This window comes from Phascolarctos cinereus, unplaced genomic scaffold (genome assembly GCF_003287225.1).
Source record: "Phascolarctos cinereus isolate Bilbo 61053 unplaced genomic scaffold, phaCin_HiC Scaffold_4;HRSCAF=312, whole genome shotgun sequence".
Lineage (NCBI taxonomy): Eukaryota > Metazoa > Chordata > Mammalia > Diprotodontia > Phascolarctidae > Phascolarctos > Phascolarctos cinereus.
This window is the reverse complement of record NW_027555847.1, coordinates 293919042-293942013: the sequence shown is the minus strand read 5'-3', so window position 1 is coordinate 293942013 and position 22972 is coordinate 293919042. Positions and strand designations below refer to the sequence as shown.

General features: G+C 37.3%; 1 protein-coding gene across 4 annotated transcripts in view; it reads right to left on the bottom strand.

The window, feature by feature from the left end:
* Window positions 1-22972, bottom strand: part of MCTP1 (multiple C2 and transmembrane domain containing 1) — a 498591-nt gene that overhangs the window by 115900 nt on the left and 359719 nt on the right. For all 4 annotated transcript variants that reach the window (XM_078153123.1, XM_078153125.1, XM_078153124.1 and 1 more), the window contains one exon: window positions 20066-20185. In XM_078153123.1, the coding sequence (XP_078009249.1) occupies window positions 20066-20185 (120 nt within the window). The remainder of the gene's footprint in view (window positions 1-20065; window positions 20186-22972) is intronic.

The window sequence follows — 22972 nt, the reverse complement described above, 5'->3', positions numbered from 1 at the left end:
TGTGTATGGATTGAGAGGATGCATTAAACCACTCAGACTATTTCAGGTCATTTGAAAGTACCTGGGGTCAAGCCAAAGACTTTCCTAGTCAATAAGTCTGTTATAACTGTGTTTATTTGGTCATTTCCCCATCAGGACACCTGCTTCTTGCCAGACTTTTGGGGAGGAACTCTGGTGAAATGAATAGTTCAATTAAACTGTGCATTAAATTACACCGCATTTACAATAAAAATAAGAATCATAAACAGGTCTGCAATGTAAGTTCTCATCTGGTATCTCTCAAAAACAACTGCATGGATGATGGCCGCTTAGCTTGATTCACACTATTAAGGATTTGACCTTGGAGCATTTCAGCTACAGTAGTCATCAAGATAACTGAACCACTAGATGTAATAATAATTAGTGTGATAGGCTTGCCAGTAAGACGGAATATATTGCAGTAAAAAAGAAGGCAGATGAAAAAAAGAAAAGCATTAGTACTTTACTGCTAAAAGACTTCCTGATTTTTACAGAGACACTCAAATACAATTATTTCTCCTTGCAGAATGCATTTCCTTGGCTCATTCTGGGAAGTGCTCATGTTGTAATTTAGTCTGATTCTTAATAGGAAATGTGGCTTTAATGTGGCTATCAGATGCCTTTTGATGCATGCCACTGATTACATGCAGCCCTGTACTCTGAATCATCAACAACAGAATTCTTATATGCAGAATAACATGCTTTGCCGAAAGGTGCCAGGACAGTAAATTTACTTTATTGGCCAACAGCACAGAACCTTTTTTCTTTAAGTGTCAGCTTAATACAGGAAAAACCAAACACCTCAGCAGTTAAAGATAGGCTAAATAATAACTAATAAACATTATGTAGTAAGTATAAGCATCTTAAGTATATTTTTTTTCATATTCCATCCTCATTGCTCCTAAATAATCTTTCTTCTATTTACACAAAGCTCTGTGAATAGGAGACTTGCGTTTCTTTGAACTATGTCTCCATCTAAAGGCACATTACTGTATTGTATTTTTTTTTTTTTGCTTCAAGGCAACATTCTAATGTCGTACAATACTGTATTTTTTATTTCGTTTAGTAGAAAAAAAGCAAAAGAAAATTATACTCAAGCCCCATCTACAACAAGTTTTTCTAATAGTAATGTTTTCCTGGAGCTACATTACTTTGTCAACCAAAAAAGTTAAAACTTAGGGTTTTCTAATAGAATAGAATTAAAAGATGACTATCTTAATCACTGACCTCTTTTATTCAACCAAGTTTAATAATTTTTGTTGACAAAATATTTTTTACTAAATTAACAGCATTTTTTCCATTTAAATAAGATTGAAAACAACTATTTCAAGACAAGGTATTTTAAGCATGGATGAGAATTTCATTCACCAATTGTGACTTTATGGCAGAAAGGGCACCATTTTTATATGGCTTAAAACTAACAGCCTTAAGACTACTTAATTTCGAAATTATGCCAGGGACAACCTTATTTGTATCAAAAACCTCTCAGACAGGCATGATAAGCACTTGGACATAAGCCTTCTCTAACATGTACGTTCATCTTCTGATATATATATATATATATATACACATATATAATATACATATATATATATATGTATTTATGTATTTTGTAATGATCAGATCAGAAATATTTTCAACTATTGGAAACTTTGTAGGCATGAAGTTCTCTTTAGGAAAAATGTATCCATTTGCTTATGTGTTAGATGGAAAGCGTGTTTGAAATCACCATACTCTTTTTTGTACAGTTTGGGCCTTCCCAGAGTTGATTTGAAAACAATAGACCATTTATCTTTGTTGAGAAATTAATGTTGCACTTACAGGACCACACTGATTTGTTGGACTGAATTAAGGACTATAAAAATTCTTAAAAAAAAAAAAGCCCAATCCTTAAGAGGTTTGTGAAGGAAAAAAATTGCAGTGAGAAAATTTTCTGACAATGATTTTTTTTCTTTTGCCTAGAATATTTTGAGGCATCATGAGAACATTTTGTAAAAATTTTAACTTTAAAAATGGAGTATGTTTTGAATGTCAAAAAATTATGCAACCAGAAGACTTCTGTTCTTCCCTTAAACCCTTATTCCTAGGAATAATAAATGAAAAAGATGATTTTCTTCGTTTAAAAACAAAACATGCTTAACCTCCAAAGAAGATCCTGCTGGGTTCAGACCCCCAGTGCCACACTGTGACTAGAGTGAATTTCTGTGTTGGATACCAGCATAAAAACTAGAATGTACATGATTATAATGAAACTTCAGGCAAAACCTGCTTAACAATTGTCATGAGTTTCCTCCTAACAGAGAGCAGCCCTCTCCAGTCTAGGAAAAGACCAGCTAGCCAACTTACCATTTCTTTTTTATATAGTGTACTGTGCTAAATTAGGGCATAATGCATTTGTAATATTTATGGTACCAACATTTAGTTAAATAACCTTTATGTAAGATTTATGTTGATATTTTTTATTTCTCATTTAATGGCAAATTATGAAGAACATGTTTCATAAAGATAATTCTCCATTTAAATTCATCAGCCCATTAAATATTAAAATTATGTTTCTGATGCAATCTAGAACAAATTTGTCCAGCTTCAGTGATTATTTGCACTCATAAAAATTAGGCTTGATTAATAAAATTTAAATGCTTGATTAAGTTGACATTTTCATGTTTCATCCTGATTTATTAAAATTAGTCCCTCTCTCCTGGTCTGGCGCAGTGATAGGAGTTTACCTTTCCCTTTCTCATATGCCAGATCGTGAAAAAAGTAGGATAAGAATAAGCTCATAGGTTCTGGAAAATGGTGGTTTTCAGTAGAATATTTTATCCTTCAGTTCTTGTTGCATCTGTTTTTCGTGTTCTCACAAAGCCCAAAATGAAGGTTTGATTATAACATGTCTAGAAAGGTTTCCCTTTCCAGTCACTTATGGCTGTGAGCATGAGCTGCAAGACAGAATGTATTTATCATATTTCTGCAAAACTCAAAAGCCAAGAAGCTTTAAACTGTGGGAGAAGACTACTTTTGCAAAAGAATCTTTATATACTTTGCTGACTGAATCTATCTCTTCCCGATCATTTCCACAGCAACCATTTTACTTCAGGCTCTCATCTCTTTCTCCTTACACTGTGCAATAACCATCTAACTAGGACGGTGACTTCCATTGCATCTCTATTCCAATGTATCCCTTTTACTACTGTCAGATGTTTTCCCATAGGACTGTTCCCATCATGTAAATCTACAAAAGTGAAAATAAAAAACTTCACTGACTTCCCATTGCCTACTGAATAAAATATAAACTCTTAATATTGGCATTTGGAACACTCTGAGATCTGGTTCCAACTAACTTTTCCAACACCATCTCATGCCATATTTTATGTCATCTACATTCCAGCCACAGTAGACATTCTCCTTCCTCTTTTCTCAGCTTGCCTTCTCTCATCTCCATCCATTTGTTGATGCCCTCTTCCAAGTTTTCAAAGGGATTTCCATCCGTGTCTACTGAGGTATCTCCTTTTCCTTGAAGGTTCAACTGAGAGGCCACCTCCTCTAGGAAGAAGTCCTTAATGTCTCTTCCAGGTAAAAGAATTGATTTTTCCACCCTCAGCTATTGTGAAGCTCTTTTCTGGGAACTTTTCTTTGAATTTCTACCACTTTACCTCCTATCACAGTCATGCTTCTGACTCCTGACTTCTGTTTCATTTCACATTAGATGTTAAGGTCCTTGACCACAGATCTCTGTTATTTTTTTTTTTGGAGGGGGTAGGAAGGATCCTCAAGGTTCAGCACCATGCCTTGAACACAGTACGCCCTTAATGTTTTCTGAACTGATTTAAAAAATAAGCAAACCTATTTTTTGAGTTCTGGGCCCCCATGGGACACAGAGAGAGGCTTATGGTCACATATAAATCCATGAAAACATTACTGACTTTTATATTCTTTTGAAATGTCTTATTAATGATTTCTTTTTTCCCATGTTACTGTTATGCCCCCAATGACTTTCTTCCTCCCCCACCTTAGACAAGTCCACTTAACAAGCATTAATTAAGTACCAGGTACTGTGGTAAGCCCTGGGCATACAAAGAAAAGCAAAAACATAGTCCCTGACTGAAGGGAGCCCAGAGTCTAATGGACTCTCCTTCAAAACATATAAAATAAGCAAAAGGAAACAATACATTTGTGATATCTAAAGGAGCAAGCCTCATTCCACAACCAGGACACTAGAACCAATCTACTATGGGCATTTTGCCAACTGCTCTGCCGATTTGTGTGCACCACTCTAACTTTCATCCCTTTGCCTGCAGTGAAAACAAGTCAATATTACCAGTACTACTGGGAAGAATGTGACAGTCTACTGCCCTACTCAGAATCCCTATGATTCCCATATTTCCTTAGACCGAAGTTCTCTTGCTTGATCACCTCTACCCACTCCCATGTACTCATTCATGTCAACCCTATTTACCAGTCTCAGTCCATATTTACCTCTACTGTGCCCATCTTTCGTGCCCACCTATTTTGTCTAGGCTGATTGTACATTATTCCTCATTCACTTGCTCTTCCAGCCTAAATGGTCTCCTTGCTGTTCCCCATATAAGACAGAACATATTCCATCTTTTCATCTTTGCATCCACTGTTCCTCACACCTGGAACTTCTCCCTGTTTACCTCCATCTCTTAGAATCCCTAGGGAAGGTTCAATTCAAATGCTATCTCCTTTTCAAAAGGCCCCAATTATTAGTGCTCTTGTCATCACTGTATTTTTGGGAGGTATGTGGCTTATATTTACTTACACAATAGCTAGCATTTATAGAGGACTTTGAGGTTTGCAAAGTGCTTCACAAATAGTATTGCATTTTATCCTCATAACTGCATTGTGAGTTAGGTGCTATTTTTACTCCCATTTTGCAAATGAGGAAACAGAAGCAGAGAAAAGTTAAACGACTTGCCCAAGGCCATAGAGTTCTCTGTGAACATGTTATATCTCTCCAGTAGAGTGACAGTGACTATGTCTCTTTTGTATCTGTATCCCAAGAACCTAGCACTGTGCTTGGTAAATAATAGGTACTTAATAAATGCTTGTTGATTGAATGACTGGTCCTTTCAGTGACCAGTTCTGAAGAGTTCTGGAGTTTTTCACTATTGTTTTCCTTTACATTATTATTTAAATATTATTTTCAAACATGCTGACAATGATGGTCTTCTTAGCCATGATAAACCTCTATAAGTTTACCCAGTAAAGTGGAAAGCAAGTCAACAAAACTTGCGTGTCTACCTCTATTTTGCAGCCCTTTCACTATTCAATTGCAAGCTCCTAGAGGGCAGAGACTGTCTTTCTTTTTCTTATCTGTATACTGGGGTTTAGCACAATGACTAGCACTTAGTAGGTGCTTAATAAATGTTTATTCGATTGAATTGAAATAACAACATCCAGTCAATTAGTCAACAAGCATTTATTTATCTACTGTGTGCCAGACTTGGTGCTAAACTTTGGGGATATGTCCTTAATCCCAAGGAGCTTAGAATCTAAGGGGGCAGATAACATTAACACAACTATGTAAATACAAGATTTCTACAGTGTAAATGGGAGGTAATTTTCCATTTTTAGTGAGGGTTGGGAGTGGGAGAAGACTGGGAAAAGCCTCTTTGAGAAGGCGAGATTGGCTATAGTATAGGTTCATGACCCTGTATCCTACAAAGGAACATAACTGGTTGGGAATGAAAAAAGTTATCAAAAAGCGTTGGGATGGTGGCAAGACTGTTTTTGAAGATTTTATAGAGTATATGACAGTATTACTTATAAATTCCCTGCCACTAATGCTTGACTAATGAAGCGATGGTGGAGGGCTGCACAGGGAAACTTAGCTCCATTTATAACAGTAGTTCTCAGACTTTTTGGTCTCAGGACCTCTTTATATCCTTAAAAACTATCAAGGACTCAAAGAACATTTTATTTAGTTGGGTTAAATCTATCAATATTTACTATATTGGGAACTAAAATGGATAGTTTTAGAATATTTATGAATTGATTGAAAATAATAACAAATGCATTACAAATTAACATAAATAGTATATTCTTTATGAAAAATAGCTATATTTTTTCTGAAAAAAATAGAGAGAAGAGAGGCATTCTTTTATATATATTTGAAAAATCTCTTTAATGGCTGGCTTAATAGAAGACACCTGGATTCTCATATCTATTTCTGCATTCAATCTGTTGTGATACGTTGTTTTAGTTGAAATACATGAAGAATGGCCAGCCTCACACAGATATGTAGTTGGAAAGGGGGGGGGGGGATATTTCAATAGGCGGATAGCATCTTAGTGTTAATATGAGAATAGTTTTAACCTTGCAGACCCCCTTAAAGGGTGGTTCCCCAGAGGGCAATGGATCATACTTTGAGAATGGCTGACAATGTCACAAGGGGAAAAGCCTACTATGCTAGTGGTGATCTCTGCCTCTTTATTTTGGGATGAATACAAAAAATAATTAACAGACTGGATAGTTGTAGATGTGGCTTAGTTTGTTAAGTGACAAACAAATGCTATGCATGTGTAGAGGGGTTAGAGTGCTTTAAATTGGGAAATAGTTATTTCCTATTAAAAAAACCACACTTCATACATTCTGATTACAAAACTCTTGAAGTTATTAGATTCCTAATAATAGTTCTCATTTAGGGACACTGCCCTGGGCTGACAAAGTCCTATCATTTGGTTTCCACTTCTGCTCTTTTAATTGAGGCTTTCCAATTTCTTGTCACCTTTCTAAGTTTCCACAAAGATCTTATGAAAACCCTTGCCATTACCACCCACTACACAAAGCTCTGTACCCACGTTGGTAATGTGGACGAGTCATGAGGCCATGAGTCAGCTAAAAGTAGCATTTGTAACTGTGCCTTGTAGTGCAAAATCTCTCTTTTGAGTGATCACTTGGCTAAAGCAAATTGTCTTTCAGAGAATTAATATATGGGTCTTTAAAAGTACCTTTACTCCTTATGCTTTTTTTTCTGTTAAAAGTGACAGCATTCATGTACGGTTATCCCTTCCACACTGGGGTGGTTAAGGGCATAGTACCCCTTCGATATGGAAAATTTGTCAAAGTTTTTGGCTCTCCCTTTGTGCCAGAGAAGAAGTCTGAATTTTTTCCTTTTCTTTTATGGGGTGTTTACAGTACTTTATTGTAAAATTTGGGCTAAGTATTTTTCTGTGTCATCTGCAGCTTCTGCAAAACTTCCCAAAAAATTCTCATTTAATTTCTTATGCCAATCTGCAATATAGTGAAACCACAATGGGGAAAGTCACAATGTGGAAGGGATAACTCTATATAATTCTTCTATTATGCTGAAACCTTATTTTAAAAAAATTACTAGCATAGATTCTGTAGGCTTTTGAATATTAAAGAGGAACCTAGGGATAGGGACCTGTACTTGTGACTTCATGGGCATAGGGAACTCCCGGGTGAAGAAACTCCATCTACTAAAGCAGGCTGGTGCCTTCTCTACAACTTCTAGTCTTAGAGAAATGTCAAGAGCATTAAGAGGTTAGACTAAGTTGCTTAGGGTCACATGGCCAGGATGTGCCAGGGGCAGGACTTGAACAGGCTGGCTCTGGGGACAGATTTCAGGTGGTCCAAAAACTTGGATGGGGAAAAAATTTACATCTTTACTTCAGTGTAAGTGGTTTCCTTTGTAGTCCAATGTGTTTTATGTATTTAAAAACATCATTCTGAGAAGAGGTCCACAGTCTTCACCAGACTGCCAAAGAGGTCCATGACCCTAAATGATTAGGAACCTGTGCCCTGCAATCATGCTGACTCTCAACGATCAATGTGGACTTTCAGATTTCAGGTGCAAACTGAAGTATGCACAAGCTTCCCTGAAACATGTGGAAACACATTAATGGTCAGCTTTTTTTTCTTTCCCCACATACATGTGTGCTCATGCATACATGAATACATGCTTTTCTGCTTAGGAAAAAAATACAAAACAAATATGGAGAAGAAAGGAAGACTGGATTGAATGGGTGAATTTTATATATATATGTATGTACACATATACCTGTATATATACACAAATATATGTATGTATATGTGTATATGTATCCAATATATTGGCAATAAAAAAGTAAAGAAAACATGGTAAAAAAAAAAACCATTCATAGGAAGGACTGTCCCCACGGAAGGAACATGCAGGATAAATACTTCATTAGGACATAAACAAGGAGAAAATCTATCCAAGTGAGAACATAAATATCTACTTAAATCTCTACTTTGATCTTTAAAAATCTTCATCTTTGGATAGCAAATGATTCAGTATTACTTAGGACCTAAAGTTAGAATGGGCCTTGAAGGTCATTTATTCCAAAACTCCCTTATTTTCCATGTGGGGAAATTGAGGACCAGATAAATTAGTGACTGGTCTGAGGACCCACAGATTCTCTGTGTTCCAAATCTCAAACTCTTTCCACTAGTGTATTGCCTCCTTTTTTTTTTGATAATTGGGCTGAATGTCCAGGTCCAGATCATTCCGATGGACAAGAATTACATAGAAAGCTTTTTAGAGAGAAGTTAGAAAGAAATGAAATATAATGTAACTGCTCACTTGCTTCTGCTGGTGATGAGTATTGGTTTCTTCTTGGTTAGCTTACTGATCATGCTGGGAACACCCAAACCTGGCTTTTTTTTTGGGAAAGGAGTGGGGCTCCTTGCTTAAATTGTATTTTGGAAAAGTAAAGAAGATTGCTTGTGAACCAGACATGAAGAAGGAAATAACAGTAACCAGCAAGTATATGATATTTTACAGTTTATATGGGGCAGTGGATAGACTGCTGGGCTTGGAGTCAGGAAGATTTCTCTTCTTGAGTTCAAATTCAGCCTCAGACACTTACTAGGGGTATGACCCTGGGCAAGTCATTTAACTCTATTTGCCTCAGTTTCCCACTCCATAAAATGAGCTGGAGAACGAAATGGCAACCCATTTCAGTATCTCTGCTAAGAAAACCCCAAATGGGGTCATGAACAGTCAGACACAACTGAACAACATTATAGTTCACAAAGTTTATAAAATTCCACAACCCTGTGATATAAATGGCACAGATACCATTATCTCTATTTTACTTGCCACTGGGCTCTGATGACAACTTCAAGGAACTCTGACTCATTTAAATGCAATTTAATTGAGAGTCAATTGTCACTTTGGTCCTCTAGGAGCACAAAGGTCAAACAACAACAACAAATGAGAAAACTGAACCCTAGAGAAGTGAAAGGACTTCCTCAAGATCCCAAAGTAAGGGAGTAAAAGTAGGACATGAACCCAGGCTTTTTGCCTCAATTCTATTAATCATTTCATTATATTGCATTGTTTCTCTGGGAGAAAAGAGGGAATGTTTTTTAGATAAATTTGAAGAGCTTAGTGATTCTATCTGGAATTTTCTGACCTTGAACCATATACACAGGAGGCTTTTGGTCCTTGCTACTTTCAAGTGTTGAAAAATTCTGATTGATTTCAGGAGGAGCTAACAGCATTTAATTTTTTCCCCCTTTTTCTTGTGAACTTGACAATCACCAGCAAGCACAAAATGAAGAGTTAATGGATCAGAGACACCAGATTTGATATACACCCTCTGGCATGACCAATATGGAAGTTTGTTTTGCTTGGACTATACATATTTATTATAACATAAGGCTTTCCCTTAGGGATGGAGTGTGGGATGTGACAGGCTAGTGGGTAATGATAGATACATACAAAAAAGGAACAACTAGCAACATTTCCCCAAGTGCTTTGCATGTGGAGGCCACCGCTACACAGCAAAGCTTTGAAAAGCTATTCAGGACTTGACAGGTACTTCCATTTGTTACCAAAAAGATTCAAAGTTGGAGTTCCTCGAAACTGATTGTGCCCATCATAGCACACGTAGTGCTCAAGCCAGTCATGAGTGACTTGGATTATCAATCCAAACTACTGCTAATCAACCAAGTTTATGATGACAAGATCTTTCAATTACCAATGCTCAGGGCACTGTCAATTGAGAGATGAGTGCTCAACTTGTGTTGAATAGATTTATTGATAAGAAAGGAACAACTTTTAGCATTGCTCAATGGGGGTAGTGAAGGGCTCCAATATCCTTGAGTATCAGGCAAATATTTATTTTCTGAGGTATTTTAACAAGGGTGGATGCAGCTTGGTTCATCATCTGTCATAGTAAGATGGTGAGTCAGTGAATGATTTCATTGATCCATGCTAGAGTTCAGTCTTTTATGCCTCACTTGATTGGGCAATTAAGATAGTTATGTAGCCAGAATAGCATAATAGCAAAGAAAGAAGAGGAGCAAACTTTTCAAGGAGTGGGTGTGGTAGGTGGGCAAGCATATGTATGTGTTTGCCAATGAATATGAACAGTTTTCCCCCCCGTCAGAGAAATCTGAAAAGCGTTTCTTCACTAATGTAGTTTTTATATGTAGCTCTACTTAGCTAGAGCAGGGATTCTGAGTTCTTTCTTTCATCCTCCTTCTCCTTGTTGATTTAGATGAATTGCAGGTAGCCCTCTGGGACATATATTAAGTGCTACTTTTGACCACAGCTTCACTTACCTTTGGGAAATGGTGACCTGTACTTGTCAGTGACAGCACTAGAGGTGTTAATAGTTGCTACCTAGTGCCTCATGAGGGTAAATCAAGGGACAGCTGGGGTTGTCTTATTAGCCTTAATAACCTTTGGACAAATTGGAAGTACTATGTTGAGGATTTAATTTTTTTTTTCATCTGGATAAGTGATTTCATTGACATTGGGAACAGTGATGAAACTCCCTCTTAGAGTAACTGCTCTGCATTTTAGTCTTAGAGAATCGCCTGGGGCATTGAGAATTTAAGTTACTTGCCCATTTACTAGTCACAAATAACCAGCCTGTGTTAGAGGTGGTACTTAGAGCCCTAGTACTCTTGATTAAGAGGCCAGCCTTCCCGCCATTGTGCCAGGCTACCTCTCATATTGAAGGTACCATCCTCAGTTTCATCATCTTTCAGAAGAAGTTCTTACTTGGGGACTGTCTATTTTTTTTTCTCCTGGGGAAAGACACTGGATTAGGGCTCAGCAGACTTGGCATCTAGAGTCTCTTTTCTGCCACTTTCTTTCTGTATGACTGTGGCCAAGTCTCAAGGTCTCAGCTTCCTTATCTGTAAAATGAGGGAGTTGAACTGGATAATCTTTAAAGGTGATTTCCCTAAGTCTATTATGACTACATAAGGTAGGCTGAACACCCGGATGGGGAATTATTATTCAGTCATTTTGTCTTTTAGTAGAGTCAGTGTTGCTTGCTCTTCTGTAGACCAGGGCTCAAGCAGCACTTCAAAGGGGAGAATGAGGTGTTCCATCCTGAAAGGAGATAGTGTGACCCCAATACCTGGGTGAATCTTTGTGTATGCAGAGGCAGGAGGACTATAAAACAAGTGGACAAGCCTGGAGAGGAGGGAATTCCTTAGTGGGTACATTATTGCTGGAACAGGTGTAATTATTGCACAGGCCCTTCTTTGGCTCCCTGGAGATTTGTTGCTGACTCATATGTAGAGGGCTTGGGACAAACTCTAGGTGCTCATAATGCTACATCTAGAAGAAGCCCATTGAGCAGAGGAGAGGAGAGACAATGAAGATCTCACCAATGCTAGGTACAGAGCAGACAACACCAGGGATCTATAACAATAGATCAGCAAGTGATGATGTGCATACCATCCTAACAGGAACTTCAAATTAGCAGAAAGAGGTACAGTTGACTTACTGAGAATAGCCCATGTTGATAGAGAGCCAGCCAGAGCATGATAGAACTCCTACTCACAGGACTTTAGGATACTGTGATTTATCTGCCACAGAACAGGTGACTTTTCTTTTTTAGTAATAAAACTCTCTTCTGATACATTGTGGCCAATATTTACAAATGAGAGGCAGCAAGCACCAAATATTGGACTAGCTGGTAAAGAGATTTCTCAGGTTTTTTGATGAGAACTCTTGCCTACAGAAATGTGACACCTTTATATGGTAAACCAAGTCCTTCATGCCAAAAGCATTTTCTTGACTCTAGTTATCTATGTAATATTGACTAAAACAAAAGACCATCCAATCCCACTCCTGACATTTCAATGAAATAATCAAGAAGTAAATCTCATTCACCAAACTGTAGATTCAGGTATAGGAGTGGTTTTTAGTTGTTGTCGTTGTTGTTGTTGTTGTTTTGGTAAAACTACTCAAATTAGGAAAAGAAAGTTGTTAGTACTCAATCTTGAATATGCATCTGTCTTGCCTACTGCCAGTGCTATGTTTGTGTCTTTAAGAACGACTGTTTCTCTTATATTGTCCCCAGTGAGTTCAGGTAGGCACATTCAGTAACCCTCATAAGCCATTTCTCTAATTAGGTTGCTACTGAAAGGAATGATGATGGAAAAGCAGTGAATTTTTTAATCTACCTTGATTTGAAAGCTCACCCAGAAAGGAGATTCTATAGCCTCATCTTTCTTGTAAATGATGATAATGTTAAATGACTCATTCTATTGGATATCATAATCTAACTACTAACATGGTAACAGCAGAACTTTTATCCATCCACATATTTCTCATCTCTTACAGACATTTCTTCCTCCTACTTCCTTCCTTTTTGTATTAGGGCAATATTACTCTCCCTCCTGTCTCTCACAAATATAAAGTTAAAGGGCATTTGGATTTGTTCCTCTCCTACCTCCTCTCAACAATCTTCTATTATTTATCCACCCACCTCTCTATCTTAAGAATCATATTTTTAGCTACTGCTATAGGAGACTTTATTTTTCATGAAAAACAAAAATAGATGCTAACTTCTCTAGTAGAAATTTCTCTAATAGACTTCTCTAGATAAAGGCCCTTGTCTTTAGATCAAGTAACTGCTTCATGTATCTCAGATTTTATCTCCCACACATATGGTGACAGACAGGGCTTTACAGTGTTTCTGCAGGTCAAACATAAGCTTGTGATTTGCTATGCATGGATATCTCTTCTCCATTGTATGGCTGCCTACATCCACAATATGCCTACTGGGCAACACGGCAGATAAATGTTGAACGAAAAATGGAAATCAACACCATGGAAGAGAACAAAGAATCTGGCTTCTAAATTTTGTGTATTTTGAGGACTATCTGCAACTAGTGCCGGATAGCCTTCTTTGTGAGCAACAAGTTCAAATGCACAATTGGGTTTGCCAGAAAACATATAATTAGATAAATAGGATTTAAGAGTTACGTAAGGTCTCAGCTGTGCCAGTGTCTGAGAAGCTGAATGAAACTTTGTGACTGCAGCGCTGAGTGTCTGGAAAGCATAGAAATGGATAAGTGTGTTTTGGGCAAGTAAGAAGCACTTACTAGGAGTTATGGAGTGTAGTTGGCATTCCATGAGAGTTAGACTGCAGAGTCCTACCCAGAGGGCTGTGCAGTGGAATAAAATAATGTCCATGGCACTTTGGAAAAGAGGGAGCCTGTCAGAACAAATGTGTTAGCAGGAAGAGATTTAGGAAATCCCACTTTGTTGCTATATTTTACACAAAACAATGTGGCAGTCTCATAATTCATATTAATTTGAACCTTTCAATAGGCTTAGGAGGAAGCCTTAGGATTTTATGAGACTGTATGGAGGATATACAATGAATTACTCTAGAAGAGAAGCCAAGGCTGAGTGCCTTTTGGAGGAGATGGCTAGCTAGAAAAGCCTGTACTGCCAGTGTTTCTCATTTGAAGTACTTAAAACAATTGCTCATTTCTACAGGGAAGACCTCTCCTGGGATGAACAACTCAAACAAAATTATAAAAATTATGTTTTCTTAGTTTTGCTAAGACTGAGACTGTAGAGACTGAGAAAATGTGCTGGTTTGGGAACCCAAAAATCTGGGTTGCCCTGGTTCTGATGACATTAACTAAATGGCTTGACTTTGGGTCAATCACTTCATCTTTCTGGGCCCATGTTTTCACACCTTTAAAATCAGGGGATTTGTACTGGATGATCGCTAAGGACTTCGAAGCTCTGCCCTTTTTATTTTGTGAGTCTATGTGGAATTGCCTCTTTGCTTTCCACAAAATGGAAACCAACTAACCAAATAATTAGGAAAGTATTGAAAACAGCTCCTATTTCCTTCAAGAAACTTTCTGAATTACATAACTATTTACTGACTTCTGCAATCCCAACATTTACGTGAGAAGCAGCACAGTGTACTAGAAAGAGCACTGGATCTGAATGCTAGAAGACTCGACAGGGTTTCTGCTTTCCCACTTACTAAGCTTAGTGACTGAGAATTTAACCTAAGTTTTCAGAGAGTCTTGGTTTTCTCATCTGTAAAAAGGGAATAAGAAAACTAGTACTATTTACCTTATAGAGTTGTTATAAGGGCAAAACTTTAGAAATGATGAAGTTTTATGCAAATGTTGTTCTCCAGGGTTACCAACAATTTAATCTCTTAACTGTTAAATCCATTGGCTTTTTCTTGACCTCTGCATATTTTGCTACTCTTTTTGGAAATTCTGTCTCCCACTCCTGAGTTTTTGTGACATGTACACTCTCAGTTTCTTTTGCTGGATCCTCATCCTCTTCTCATTAAGCATAAGCATCACCCAAGGCTCTGTGCTGGGTTCTTTGCTCTTTTTTCGTGTGTGTGAGGCAATTGGGGTCAAGTGACCTGCCCAGAGCCACACAGGATCATGTGTCTGAGGCTGGATTTGAACTCAGATCCTCCTGACTCCAGGGCAGTGCTCTATCCACTGCACCACCTAGCTGCTCCTTTGCTCTTCTTTCTCTAAACATCTTCTCTTGATGATCTCATCAATTCTCATGGGTTAGTTTATCATCTCTATGCAGTAGACTCCCAGATTTATATATACAGTCCTAATCTCTCTCCTGAGTACCATTCCCACATGACCAACTACATTTTGGATAACCCATCTAGATGTACTATAAGCACCTCAAACTCAACATTCTAAAAGAACTATGTTTCCTTCCAAACTTAACCCTCAAAACTGCATTTCAGTTGATGGTCCCAACATTCTTTCAATCAACAAGTTTGGAACGTTGGAGACATCCATATTGTCTCTTCCTTTTCCCTCAACAGCCATATTTAACCAGTTGCCAAATCTTGTTGATTATCTATCCACAATACCTCTCATATCTTCCTTTCTTCTTCACTTACTTGCTTCTACTCTAGTTTAGGTACTCATTATTTCTCATTTGGATGACTGTAACATCCTCCTATTTGGTTTCCCTGTATTGTTTCTCCTCTCTCCAATTCCCACTCCACAATGTTACAAAACTGATATTTTTTTTTTTGGCTAGGCAATGGGGTTAAGTGACTTTCCCAAGGTCACACAGCTAATAAATGTCAAGTGTCTGAGGCCAGATTTGAATTCAGGTCCTCCTGACTCCAGGGCTGGTGCTCCGTCCACTGTGCCACCTAGGGACTCCTAAAACTGATAATTCTTAAAACATAGAACTGGTCATGTCACCTAATTTACTAAAAAAAAAACTTTAATGGCATTGGCATTCTGTTGTCTCTAGGAAAAGAACAATAATGACAATCATAATAAATAGCTAATATTTATGTAATACATTAAAATTTTCAAAGTGCTTTATATAAAAAATACAAAACCTCTCATCCTGGCATTTAAAGACCTAAGCAATATGACTCACCCATCTTTTTATTCTTAATCTATATCACGCCTTCTTGAACACCTACCATTCAAACAAAACAGGTCAGCTAGCACTTCCTTGTACCTAACATTTCATCCACCTCCTCCTTTGCACAAGACAGAGAGAATGTTAATCATGGTGTTTGGGGAGGGGTGTGGTAACAAGGAAAGGTCTGGTGTAGATGGTGGCATTTGAATTGCTCTTTAAAGGAAACTAGGGATTCTATGGGGAGGAGGATGCATTCTGGGGATGGAGGACAATTCATGCAAAACATGGAGTTAAAATGGTATGTTGTTTATGGAGAAGCCTGGAATGGAGATTGTGTGAAAGAGAATGCATGGAATGAGACTGGAAAAGAAAGTGGGAGCCAGATTATGGTGTGTGTGAAGTGGAATCTTCATTTGTATTTCACCCTAGCAACAAGAAGGAACCATAAAAGTTTTTCAGTAGGGGACAGAATGCAGTGATATGATTAATGTTTTAGGAATAGTAATTTAGCAGCTTTTTGGAGGATAGAAGGAAAGGGGAAAGACAAGATGCAGAGACCAATGAGGAGGCTATCTCAATAGTCCAGGAGAGAAGTGATAAATGCCTAAATGATGTTTGAGATTGTTTGAATGTTCAGAATGTAAGGGAGGTTGTAGAGACAGAATTGACAAAACTTGCTAACTGATTAGATATGGGGGTTGATGGCATGAGAAGAGTTGAGAAACAGTCAATCTATCAACAAACATTTAATAAGCACTTAATACGCTAATTCTAATGTTGCAGACCTTGGTAACTTAAGGATAGTAGTGCCATCAACTAAAAAGGGCAAGATTTGAGGTTCTGGGCATTCAAGGAAATATAATGAGCTCTGTTTTAGACATGTTGAGTGTGAGGTCCCTATACTTCGTATAACTAGGTGGTGAAGCAGATAGAGTGCCAGGCCTCGATGAGTTCAAATCCATCCTCAGACACTTACTAGTTGTGTGACACTGGGCAGGTCACTTAACCTTACTTGCCTCAGTTTCCTCATCTGTAAAATAAGCTGGAGAGGGAAGCAGCAAACTACTCCAGTATCTTTGCCAAGAAAACCCCAAAAGGGGACACAAAGAGTCAGATGCGATTGAAAAACAACTAAACAACAACAAAAAAGATATTGAAGATGAGAGAAGCAGAAAGAATGATTAAGGTGGAAGAAGGCCTCCTAACTAATTGGAGACTAGAACAACTGAGGAGAGAATAGGGATAAAGAGGAGTTTTGAGGAGTACAGTTGGGGAGAAAATGAATCTCATACCTATTTTCTTAGCGAAGTAGGAGGCAAGGTCTTTAGCTGAGAGGGAGAGACAGGAAACATATAAGAGGTGTGAAGAGACAGGAGAGGGTTTCAACTAACTTATGTGGAAAGCATAATAGTCAATCAGAGAATAAATAATAAATGGATTACTGGGTAGCAGTGAGGGCCCAGTTGAAATTAGATAATACTAATTTGTATTGAACAAAGTTGAAACTTTGTCCAGCAGCATTAAACAATCTGTGAATAGGAAGAGAAAAGGCAGAAATATTTTGCTTAGGCCCAAAAGAGATAGTTTAAGTGACTGTTCCTAATTAAACACCAATTAAGTATCAGAGGTGGGGAAATTAAATGAGATTTCTCTAGACTTTGGGTAAGTAACCTTATTTTCCTCTAAAATTACGGGATTTATACTAGATAACAAAAAAATAACCAACTAAACAAATAGGCTCTAGGGCTTTTCCCATTATACCATATAGTGTCTTCAAATTAAAACAGTCTTCATTTATCCATTTTGTCTTGCTGTTAAGGTGTTTGAGGCCAGACTTAGTCACAATGAATTTTTTTTTATTTCTTCTTTATATTGAGATGAAATTTACCTGCTAATAATTTCCACCCACAAGTCCTAGCTATCTTCTCTGGGACTAAGTAGACACAATAAATCTAATACCTCTTCCACATGAAGATATCCATAAATCCCTCCTTCATCCTCATCACCCTCCTCTAACTTATCAATGTCCTTTCTAAAACATGGAATACAGAACTGATCACAATGTTTCAGATGTTATTTGAGTCATCTTGGAGTGGACCAGAACAGAATACAGCAGATCTCTCCTATCTTTCACTTGGTATGCTATACTTCTATTCTTGGAGCCTAAGAAAGATTAAGATGTGTTTTAGTTAGTTGCACTGCTGTCTCATGCAATTTATTAAAGCTCCTAGCTCCATTTCATGTTGTTATTGTTGAATCATTTCAGTCATGTCCAACTCTTCCTGACCCCATTTGGGGTTTTCTTGGCAAAGATACTGGAGTGGATTGCCATTTCCTTCTCCAGCTCATTTTACAGATGAGGAAGCCGAGGCAAGCAAGGTTAAGTGACTTGCTCAGGGTCACACAACTAGTAAGTATCTGAGGCCAGATTTGACTTCTTGAGGATGAATCTTCCTGACTTCAGACCCAGCACTCTATCTACCGCACCATCTAGCTGCTCATACTCTTATTTCAGCTGAACTACTTCAGAGTCATGTCTTACCCAATCTATATAGACCTGTACATTGATACTACTAAGTTTTAGCTTGCTGACTTCATTACAATTCCATGATGTCAAGTTAATTTGAGGCTCTTAATTCTACCATATTAGCTACCCTTTCCTATTTTGTGTCACCACAAATTTGATAAACATGTCATCTGTGTCACTGACAAAAAATGCTGAAGAGCATAGGACCAAGGACAGAGTGGGAGAGCCCTGCATTAGAGCCCTGCCCTCTGTCCTGAAACTGATTCATTTATTCAACAAACTTTGGGTCTAGCCAGTTTTTTTTTTATTACATATTTTGTGAGTATTCATTTTTGGTCTGTTTGTTTTAAAGTGAATTCCCTTTTGCTTCACATAAAACTGTCTTTAGACCTTAAAAAAAAAGGTGATATGAATAAACAAGAGTATGAGCTCTTTGAGGGCAGAGACGTTTGCTTCTGGATCCCCAGATATTAGCACAGTGTTTGACATATAGTGAGCGCTTAATAAATGCTTGTTGCCTTGGCTTGAAGACGTTATTAGTTGATCATATTATCACATTGCATGTGTGGGAAGTTTATGAAAATGATAACATTTAATCAGATGGTGACCCCTCTCCAGAGTTTGATGAGCTCCAGAATGGATTCTCTTGTTGCAGAGATGCTCAGATTCCTCAGAATAGCACTATTCTACCCACCTAATTAATAAATTGACATATTTTCTGTTTAGAAGAGGGCCCCATCTATGTTGAAGTTTTGGGGAATATTTTATTTTCTGAGGATAGAGATTTTCAAGATAATCCTGTAGAGTAAGACATCAGCCAGCCTAAGAATGGGCTAATGTCTGCCGAAAGATCTAAAACCTTCTTAATAGTAAGTTCAAGTCAATGAGCATTTATCAACTGCCTACTATGTGTTAGGCACTAGGGACACAAAAACAAAACCATGAAATTACCTCACTTCAGGGAGCTTTCCTTGTATTGGGGGTGAACATCAGGTATATAAGTAAATGTAAAATATGTACATAATATATGCAAAATAATTTTGGGGAGGGAACAATAACAACCAGAAGAAGCAGGAATCAAGAATCAGAAAAAAAAAAAACTCTTGAAGGAGTTGATGCTTGAGCCTTGAGACCATGCCAGGTTTAGGGAATGGTCTGTACAAAGGCACAGAGATAGGAAAGGAACTCCATGTTCTGCAGTTTTCAAAAAGACAAGTGGAGAGGAGGAGATTTGAGATGTGGTTCAGCTTTCCCTAGAGTCAAATTATTTTAAATTATATCCTTAAACCATTAGCATGACTAGTTTTTAATCTACTGAGAACTTGGGAGAATATAATGTACCTTCCAAGGTGTTTTGTGGAATCTCCTAAGCCAATATCAATGATTCATTTTTTTCTAGGACAAAATCAAAAAGAACTGTGGCGAGAAAAATGGATTTAGTTTATATTTCCATGAATCATTTGGGAGAAATTAAATGTTCTCCCTGTTGTCCCTTCAGCTCCTAGAATTATGTGCACTTTTGTGTTAGCATTCAGTAAGACATAGGAAATATCAAGAGGGGAAGAGAAATATTCTTTTTCCTGTGCTCATTTAAAATGAAAACCAGTTCCTTATAAATAAAAACCAGAATCAAATGCATTCTTCAGTATGTGTTTTCCATTTTAGTTTCAACAAAACAGAGAAAGTAACGGAACGCATGCAAACTTTTCATTGTGGATAGAAGAAAGAACTGGTGAAATTTTTGCCCTGACTTCAGTCTTTACAGACTCTGTTTAGTCTGTTTAAAAAAACACCCCAACAATTTCATTGCCGGTCTCATCACAGTGAAGAGCAAGAACACAAGGGTGGAAGTAAAGACGTACCGTGTCACGTTGCCGATTATCTTTCCCTGATTTTATCAAGAAGTAGTTCCACGTCAGCAGCAACAACAAAACCAGGGGTATCATGTAGAGCTCAAAGTTCCAAACCACAAAGAGGAAGAGCTGGAGGAGACAGGAGGGAGAAAAAGAGACGAGTCAATTCTGAATGTCATTAAACGGATTCTCTTATTCACGCTCCACTTCAAAAACACAAACTCAAATGTTTTAGAATGGGAGGATTTATCTTGAAAACAAAGTCCTGAGGAGTCCTTAAACATGTTCGGAAAGCAGAGCAGAACCCTTGAAAGCCATTGTTAGCAGCCTGCATTGGTTTTTACTTGGTTTAATTTCTCTAAAGGAAAAAAAAAAGTGATATCATTACATGGTCAAAGAGGTGATTTTAATTTGTCTTCTCTAATGAAGGCATCATTAAGTTGGACAAAATAAGGTCATAAATGAAAAGAGCATCTACATAGTCAAAAACGGTTCTATTTTCCTTAATGATAAAGAATGAATCACCATTTATTATTACGGACTTTTATCTTACTCAGATAACACAATGTAACAAGCATAAGATGTGGATGGAATTATGAAGCCTACATAAGAATATTGAAAAGAGTTCACCTCTCAGAACATAAGAAATGCCAGAAATGCTTCACAAAAGTAGAGTAAGACCTTCTTTAACATAACATTGGTATAAAACAGTCAGCCATAAATCAAAATGAAAGTAATTAGATCATAGGAAGTGAGAAAAGTTCTATTAGAATATTTTTAAATAATTCTTTTTTAAAAAAATAATCACACATATTTCAGGACTTTGTGTATCTCTGGAAGGCATTGTTTTATATGTTGGAATTGTTTATATAAATGGACTTGATATTATATCATTTGGAGGATGACCAGGATTCTAAATTGATTATTAATTATTAAAATGAGACAAACAGGTGGTAAAATGTTTAGAGAATTGAATTTAAAGTCAGGAAGACCTCAGTTTGAATCCTATTTCAGAAATTTACTAAGAGCTTAACTCTGTCTGCCTTAGTTTCTTCATCTTTAATAAGGATAAAGATAACACTTAACTCACAGGGTTACGGTGAGGATCAAATGAGATAATATAATAAAAACCACTTTGGAAACCATTACTGTGCTATACAAATGCTAGCTATTACTATTTTTTATTACTATATTGGGTATGAAATTCTACATCTTTGTCACACTCAGAAGGTAACCCAACATATATCTCAGTTACATCCTTAAATAAAAATCATTTTAGATGTCTAATTTTCCAACATTATGTTAAGGATTAACTAATTTTTTAATTAACTCATTTTATTTAGGATTAACTAATTTTTTTAGTTGCTGACATGTTTTTGCTCAGATTCTCGCACTCAAACATTACCTGTATTTGAAGCTATACAGTTTTGCCATTTATTGCTCAAAGGGATTAGCAATAGTGAGTTTTTGCCTCTTCAATTCCATAGAAACCTTGCTGCCTAATCTAAAAGAAGATGAAAACACAACCAGCATTTCTGTAAACCCCGTCTTTAAAAAAAAAAGTATTTGAACTGAGTCTTCCATTCAGCACAGACATTTGAAATCTTTCACAAAGAAGGAAATGGGTCAACATAAGCTCATCCAAGGAAATAAATTCAAACACAGACCAATACGACAATGTCCTACATAAAGACATTTAAGTATTTTAATATAATAAATACCAATATCACTCTCTTTAGGGTAGACAAAGAATTTAGTTAACTGGTTAGTTAAATGTGTCCTACTTTCACTGGGGAGAAAAAAAAACCAACTTGAGGGAGTAGCAAAAAGTTTCCCTTTTGGCTTTGAAGAATTTGGGGAATTAAGACCATATTAATTATATCTGACAGTTCCTTATTTCCTGTCAGGATGACAATGCTAATAAAGTGTTTGTGTTGTAGAGAAAAAATCAAAATTAGTTATACAGGTCATGTGAAACAAAAAATATCTATTTATAGTCAGCACTAACTCCTTAATTGATTTAACTGGATTATCTATTTGTAACCTTATGTAATCAGCAGATAGTGCTATCTGGCATGGTTTGAAGGTTTAGGTAAGGAGATAGGCCATCTTTTTTCCCTTCACTGATCTCAAAGGAATGACTGCTGGAGCTGAGGTACAAACACCCACATTCTGGTCTCTGTGAGTCATTCAGGCAATAAATATTTATTAAGCACCTATTATGTGCCAGGACCTGTGCTAAGTAAGTGCTGGAGATACAAAACAAGGCAAAAGACAGTTCCTGTGTCAAGGAGCTCACAGTTTAATGGGAGAGACAACATGTAAACAACTATGTACAAATAGAATATACAAAGGATAAATTGGAGATAATCAACAGAGGAAAGGTACTAGAAGTAAGGAGGAGAGGCAAAAGCTTCCTGTAGATGTTGAGATTCTTAGCTGGGATTTGAAGGAAGCCAGGGAAACCAGGAGGTAGAGATAAGAGAGGAGAAAATTCTGGGCAGTGAAGGCTCCAAGTTGAGAGATGAGACAGAATTTCTTGTATTGTTTGTTCTTTGCTCTCAAAGAGGACCATCACATCAGGAAGGTAATGCCATGACTTGCAAGTGAAATGAATTTAAGCAAGGGAGGGCAATGCAAAGTTACCAGCTTCACTTTCGCCTTTATGGCCACCTGGGTCCAGTGGCAAGATGTAGACCAGGACAAGTGGAGATGGCCCCTGGAATTGCTTGTACAAGAAACAGTCATGAGGTCTACATTGCTGCATTGCAGAGTATGTGGTGGGGTGTAAGATATGAGAAGACTGGAAAGGTGGGAAGTGGGGAAAGGGAGACAGCCTATAAAGGCTTTGAGTATTTTAATAACAGTTTTATATCTGTTCTTGGAGGTGATAGGGAACTGCTGGATTTTATTGAG